Source organism: Dermacentor andersoni, chromosome 2 (genome assembly GCF_023375885.2).
Source record: "Dermacentor andersoni chromosome 2, qqDerAnde1_hic_scaffold, whole genome shotgun sequence".
In the NCBI taxonomy this organism is placed as follows: domain Eukaryota; kingdom Metazoa; phylum Arthropoda; class Arachnida; order Ixodida; family Ixodidae; genus Dermacentor; species Dermacentor andersoni.
In genome coordinates, this window is record NC_092815.1 from 52,341,297 (window position 1) to 52,348,487 (window position 7,191).

Below are 7,191 nucleotides of genomic sequence, written 5' to 3' on the forward strand. Positions count from 1 at the left end.
AGAAAGTTGGCAACCAAGTACAGGGTAATTGAAAGTGTAGATAGACAACCAGGAGGAATCAGAAAGTGAGAGAAACAGAGACCGCGAATTGGATGCAGAAAACGGAAATGAAAAAGACCTTGGAGACTTACAAGAATGAGAAAAAAAGAAATGAGATAGGAAAGTTTGTACGATAGCACGAAGGGAAGTGCCTTGCTATTGGAGGCTCGAGCTGGTTGCCTAAGGACCAAAACATGCCGCAGCAAATAGTGACAATTACATGAGGCATGTGTATGCTTCAGAAAAAAAATCGGAGACCACTGAGCACATCCTAATGAAATACGAAGGGAGTCAACCAGGGAGACAGGTACGCAACGTACACCTTCCAGAAGCGCTTGGATATAGAGTGGATGGAAGCATCAACCGGTCAGCAGTCGAGATAAGCAGGAGACGTTTAAAGTACTGGTGCAAAAAAAAGCAGGGAAGAGTTTGACACGACCGGATCATGTAACGGCATCGGTAGCGATACAAGGCGGATAGAGAAGTTTGGAGGGGAAAAATAGATATCAAGGAGATAGATGCAAAAATACTATGATCAAAAGCATGTGTAGCATAGCTGATTAAATCATGCAGGATAGGTGACTATTTGTCACCGCCCTGTTTCAAAGGGAATGACAATAAATCATCAAAATAAAACAATAATCATAAACAACTGCGGCCACGAAAGCGCCTGCCGTGCTGGGAAAAGAAAGAAATGAACCAGAAAGCTCGTCTTCGCACGTAGCGTTCGCAGCAAGCGTTTCCCGGTAAAGATTACGGTTGCATAAGCTGCACTTGTCGAGAAGCAGCAAATGTGTGGTCGGTCTATATACAGCACCGCGCGCTGTCGGTTGCCAGGCGGTGCGGTGATTTCGGTCTGTTCTGTCGTACGCTCCGAAAGACGAACTAAGCATCAACCGGTCAGCAATCGCCTTCAACTTCTCAGTCAGTAGCTGTGCCCGGCTCCTTTGGACGTCCCCGCAAGTACGCGAACGAGGCCAAGACGTCATCGGAGAGACGTCGAAATATTTTCGCATTCATCTTCGTAGGGAAACCTAAGGGCTTTTGATTTTTTTTTATCTGATAATCAATATTTTTCAGTAGAAAATTGAGAGTAGACTTTTGGAAGAATATTCTCTAATCAAAAAATTGTTTCTCTCAAGCTTCAGTCAATTTGTTTCCATCAAATAATTATGTAAAGTATATCTCTTTAAGCATAGTAGATTTCACAGTGTGACTCACGCCAGTTTCTCGCATTTGCGAGCTAAAAAAATTTCGTCTATTCTGACGCATGAAATACTCGCATTGTATTGGCATAAGTTTGCAGTAGGCTGCTACTTGCACTTCAACGCAACAAAAACGACACAGAGGAGTTAATTTATTTCCAACTTGTAAGGTTATTTTGCTGTCGGAGTTAGTTGCCCCTGGACACCGGGGAAACATAGTACGGGCTTCTTATAAATGCCTTTAAATGTTTCTAGAGGGAAAGAAAACGATTATTTAGTGATTACATCCTAAACCTTATCCTACACATTTCTAAGTTTCGCTCCATATATGACCCATAAGATAGCCGCCATTCTCCCTAAATATAGTATTGATTCCACTTTTGGTTCTTCCAGGGCTGCGGGGCGGGAAGAGCTTAAAAGCGTTGCACCGAGCGCCTCTAAGCAAGTCAAAATCTATTATTTGCCCATTATTATTTCGTCACTAAATAAACCGTGAATTTTACTCTTTACCGGACCATCACTCCTGACTTACCCCTCACCCCCCTCCCCCCAATATTCCCTACCAATATAGGCTCGGTGGATTATATAGTTTTCCCAAGAAACATCTAAAACAGCCATATAACGTTTTCGAGCGAATTTAGTCGCACTAACGGCTTTGCATTAAATACAGGAGTAAATTCTTATAGTCCAACCTGAAACAGATCTACGTGCACACTAGTGATCATAAAGCTTACACAGACGCCGAATGCGGTTGTCACTCGTGAAGTACCTGCAGTGACTTCAAACGCACGTCATGCAATGAAGCCGACGCGGAACACAGCCGCGATGGGTTAACAGGTAAAGTTATTCTGGCGCCGGGCTGCGAGAACAGTCCAAGCAAACTTCACTTTTTTTGGTGGTCACGCACTGGCAAGAAGCTGTGCGTGGGTTCAAAGCCCTTTCATTCATATTCAGTGAATCTGTGGCACGGCTGCACTCTCAAGATTATTTTTTCTTTTCTTTTTGTAATCAATAAGCAGCGCCACAGGAACAGTTTTCTGACAACAGATGAAAGCTGAAACACTGGAAACACTGAAAGTTTCAGAGGACAGAAGAAAGAAGTGTGTGTCGAAGTTGTGAACACGTTTGGCTGTGAAGTATTTGATTTCATTTGGAAATTCGCAGCACGTGCCTGTACCAATGCGCTCACACAACGAACCAGGCAAGCAAGATCGATGGCACATGATTTTCGGCCAAAAGTTAACATGGCAACCGCGTGAGGTCGACTGAACGTGTGTGACAAAATACTATGGTCGATTCTTTCATACAATTGTTTTAAAAAATGTAAACGTGTAGGCTATGGACGTTTCCGCGAGTATGAGTTTGTAGACAAGCATAAATATGAAACATAGGAGGAATAACGTAATTATAATATTAGATCACATGTGCTATAGTACTTTAACATAACTTTTTGTGATTATCTATTTGTGTGTGTGTGTGTGTGTGTGTGTGTGTGTGTGTGTGTGCGCGTGCGCCTGCGTGTGTGTGTGTGTGTGTGTGCGTGTGCCTGCGTGTGTGTGTGTGCGCGTGTGCCTGTGTGAGTGTGTGTGTGTGCGTGTGTGTGTGTGTGTGTGTGTGTGCGCGCGTGCGCCTGCGTGTTTGTGTGTGTGTGTGTGTGTGTGTGTGTGTGTGTGTGTGTGTGTGCGTGCGTGCGTGCGTGCGTGCGTGTGTGTGTGTGTGTGTGTGTGTGTGTGTGTGTGTGTGTGTGTGTGTGTGTGTGTGTGTGTGTGTGTGTGTGTGTGTGTGTGTGTCACCGCTACAGAATATTCCCAGCGACTTTACGTTGATTTCTTCGTCTTTCTAACAAGTATAACTCCCCCGACGATCTATCCCGCTTCGTGGGAACTACAGTTGACGCCCATCGTCAGCTAACGTAAGCACTTTTCTTTAGGGGAGTTTAACAAGGTTCGTTGGAGCGGCAAGGAAGGAAAGGTCGAGCTTACATGTTTGCTGCAGGGATGTTTTAAAAACCCGTTGTGGTGTAACCATAGGTAAATCGTTGGTTGTGGTAAACGCTCGGGCAATTTACATCAGAATAGTCATCACGAATAAAGCCGGGCTGGGACACGAGCCTGTTTGCAATAATCTGAGGGTCAATGCCTGCGCTCTATTTAACTTCTTAGAGGAAGGGTAAAGTCTCTCCTGCCGAGATAAAAGTGCTACGTAATTTCATTGTATGTGGTGGGTTGATCTCTGTTCTCCACCACTGCGGGCCGGCTGTGGAGTTCCCCATGGTCGCGGAAAGCGAGACCTCGCGCCTTGGAGTGGGCCAGCTCGTTGAGGTTTGTGGAGCCTCCCATGATGGATCCCATGTGAGACGGGATCCACGTGAGAGTGTGGGAGGCGATGCTTTTGCCGTCGCTGACGCGACAGGCTTCCTTACACACGTCGCCAACGCTTAAGGCGCGGATCGCTGCCCTGGAGCACGTGCCCACATGTCTGAATACTTAAAGGATTTCCAGGTCTTACGAAAGCGCTTAATAAGCTTCGGGACTAACAAGCTTCATGATTTACGTATTTTTCACCCGTGTCACTCAGTCAATCAGACTGCTCCCCCCCCCCCCCCGCCCCTTGTTCCTGGGACAAATACCAACACGTGCGTCTTACTCAAAATACCATGGTCACCATTAGCCGACCTAGGTCCATGTTCGCGAAAAGCTTTGACGCCATAATTGTTTGCGAAAGAAAATTCCAGCCAATGGTCACGATGGACATATTAGCGAATGCGACTCGCCATTGGCCAAGAGAACTTACTGAAGAAGTGCTTTCATAATTCGGCCTTTTCTCCATATGCCGACGTTGGTTTCGCGGATTGTGCCTCCGAAATCGCAACATTCACATGGCACCGCTGTCTTCCAGAGTAAAATATTGGGTCTGCTGCAGAAACGTAGTAAATACAGCCTGGCGCCTGCCTAAGAAAGAGATGGGTTGAGGTTGTAAGGGAATCGATATGACTCTAACGTAGAAATCCAGCTTGAGTTCTGGGCAGCTGCCTATTTCCATTTTTGGGTTATCGACGTTAAGAGAATCGATGACGAGGTGTGATTAGTTCCTTTACAGTAAGAGCCTTCTTTTGTTGGAACGCTTGCATCAACGCGTGTGAGCTGTCTCTAGATAGGGTTCGGCGCTCCTTGCAGCTATTAGATGTTAACATTACCTATTTCGATTCAAATGTCTCAACGTCGCATCCACTGCGCTTGTCCGTTATGGTCGTAAAAATGCTGCCCCATGTTTAACTCCTCTAGATTGTCTATATTTTTTTTCGTTGCAATGTGTCCTTCTTGCAGGGATAAAACATTCGGATTCCATGCCAGTTGCTGCATTTCGATGTTTTGACTGCGTGTCTGGCTCACCTTTATGTTGATTTATGCGTTTCCTCCGCACAATCAGAATTCGTAGTAAGAAGTTTCGAAAGCCTTCTGTCCAGTATCTACACAAGGTGTGTTTATAATAAAGGCTTCTTTGCCTCGAGAGGGTTAGAAAGTACGCTTTCTGCGTGTTTGTTTTTCCTCGATGGTTCTTATTATTTTAATTAAAGCGCGAACCAATGCCATACAATTTTATTTTTTATTGGTTGATGCAGTTTTGAAGAGACAGAACGATAGCACGCAACATCTAAGACTGCACCATTGAGCGCACTTAAAATCATGCTCCAGGAGAACTTTCACTGAGCAGTTCTCCAGTGAGGAAATTCGTTCCTTCTCATTTTTTCCTTGCGCCTGCATTTCCCCCGACCTAACTGTAATTTTCCGATGCCCTTAATTGTCCGAGTTTTCTTACCACATTCCTAGTGTGTGTTCAAAGACTTGTCCAGATGTACGGAACAAAGTTTAACGCAATGGTGACGCCAATACTGCCATAGCCCACGAAATAATCACTCTCGCCTGGCAGACAGAAACAAACGACTGTGCTATAACCTGCGCCTCTCCGAGACGCAGGATTCAGTTTCGCAAATTGAAAATAATCGGCCTGGGTTACAAATTTTGGCAGAAATATCCCTGGAAACAATTCTTGTAGACATAACAAGCATAATAACTTGCCACTTAAAATATTTTGATATTTTCCTTAGACTGTGCTCTTTTCCCACTGCTGGATTCTTTACTCATTCCCCACTAGTCTGTCGCGGCGTTTCATTGGGGCGAAGCAATGAACTCCTGCGTGGCTGATTCCTGTCATCGGTGTGCCAGTTTCGGGGACTACACAAATGTAGTTGCTTAGCGTAGACATCGCCAAACCAGTGTTTTTAGATAACTACTGGGGTATCGTGAGCTTCAATATAACAAAAGTTTTTCGCTGTTGCGCTGTGCAGAAACAGGCGCTCTCTCGGTGGCTCGAGACAAGGGAGCCCCGCACCACAAAAGAACAAGAATCCCACGCTCGCGACGGCGCTTCGATTTCGAGCTCCAGGGAAGCGTCGACTTGTACGTTAATTGTAGCGTTAATTCGATTGTGAGGATTCCCGTTCCTTGCATCAGGTTGCCCCGAGAAAAAGCGAGAAGAAACTCTCATCGTCAGTCCAAGTCGGACATCATTCCCATGACTGTGTCGAAGACTACGGCTGTGTCGGGCACCACGGCTGTCTTGCAGGCTACGGCTGTGTCGGCGTCTACAGTTGTGTCGGGTACAACGGGTGTATTGAGAAACGTGGATGCGGAAGCCGAGAAAAAGCAGATGCAGCAAGGCACAAGCACTTATGGCCACGGAAACTTCCAGCGGCGCATCTTCTCCTACGGCATCGTGGCCCTTATGGTACTGCAGTGTCACAACCACGTCTTCAAGTTCATTTCTCCGCACGTGGATCATTGGTGCAAGCCGACCAAGCTCTACGCGAACCTGTCCGTGCCTCTCTGGACGAGCATCGCGATTCCCGTCGACGAAGCCGAGCGATACAGCGCGTGCCTCGACTACGCGCACCCCGGTCACGTCGACGACACCACGGTGGTTCACTGCGATCCGTGGGATTACGATGACAAGTCCAAACAGCAGTCCGCGCGCAGTCTCTGGAGCCTCGTGTGCCACAGGACCTGGCTGCTGACTCTAGCGGATGCGGTATACATGAGTGGCACACTATTCGTAGTGCCCATGACCGGTTACGCCGCAGACACAACAGGTCGCCAGCCGGTGATCATGGGAGCCGTGCTGGGGCTTACCTTGAGCTCCGTCGCAGGCTGCTTCACGCATTCGTTTGTGTTCTACCTGGTCACCAGGTTTGTCAGCTCGGCGTGTGCCAGCACTGCTCACCTTTTGACTATGATCCTGCTGTTCGAGATCATACCACACGAGTTACTCACGTTCTACATCGGCTTCGTCTGCTCCCTGGGCGCCCTCATGGCGTATACATTCTTCCTGCTGCTGACACTGCAAAAATATATCAGCTGGCGCTTAATGCAGGTGATCGTTGTGGCCCCCACGATGATCTTGCTGTCGGCTGCCTCGGTTGTCTATGAGTCACCTATATGGCTGATTTGTACGGGTCACATGAAGGAGTCGATGTCTTGTTCAAAGCAGCCAGGATCAACGGCGCGCGGCGCACCGAAGCAGAATTGGCTGTTGAAGCCATAAGGTCAGACTTGACCAGGAGCAATGCTAGCATGTCCATGTCCTTCAGGACAATCGCCAAGTCGGGTGCGATCCATGTGAGAGCGGTCAGCGTATTCTTTTCGAACTTTACCATCATGTTCGCCTTCTTCATCATTACGGGCAGCAGCCACCTCCAAGAACAGGGCGTTGTCAGGATTACGTCCGTTATCCTACTGGCTCCAAGCTACCTGGCCATGTACTACACCTTGAACTCGTGTCGAAGGCTGAAGCTGCTGCTGATCCTGGTGGCTCTTTGGGCGGATTGTCCGCGGTTTGCGGTATCGCTATTTATGCAAATCCTGTCGAGGTGTCTTACGTCCTAGTGATC

At 47.3% G+C, this 7,191-nt stretch overlaps 1 protein-coding gene across 1 annotated transcript; it reads left to right on the forward strand.

Moving 5' to 3' along the window:
* Nucleotides 1-5,819: 5,819 nt before the first annotated feature.
* LOC126542608 (solute carrier family 22 member 13-like) lies at nucleotides 5,820-6,845 on the forward strand. The gene has a single exon (XM_050189742.2). It carries the CDS (start codon nucleotides 5,820-5,822, stop codon nucleotides 6,843-6,845), a length of 1,026 nt encoding a protein of 341 aa, XP_050045699.1.
* The last annotated feature ends 346 nt before the right edge of the window (nucleotides 6,846-7,191 follow it).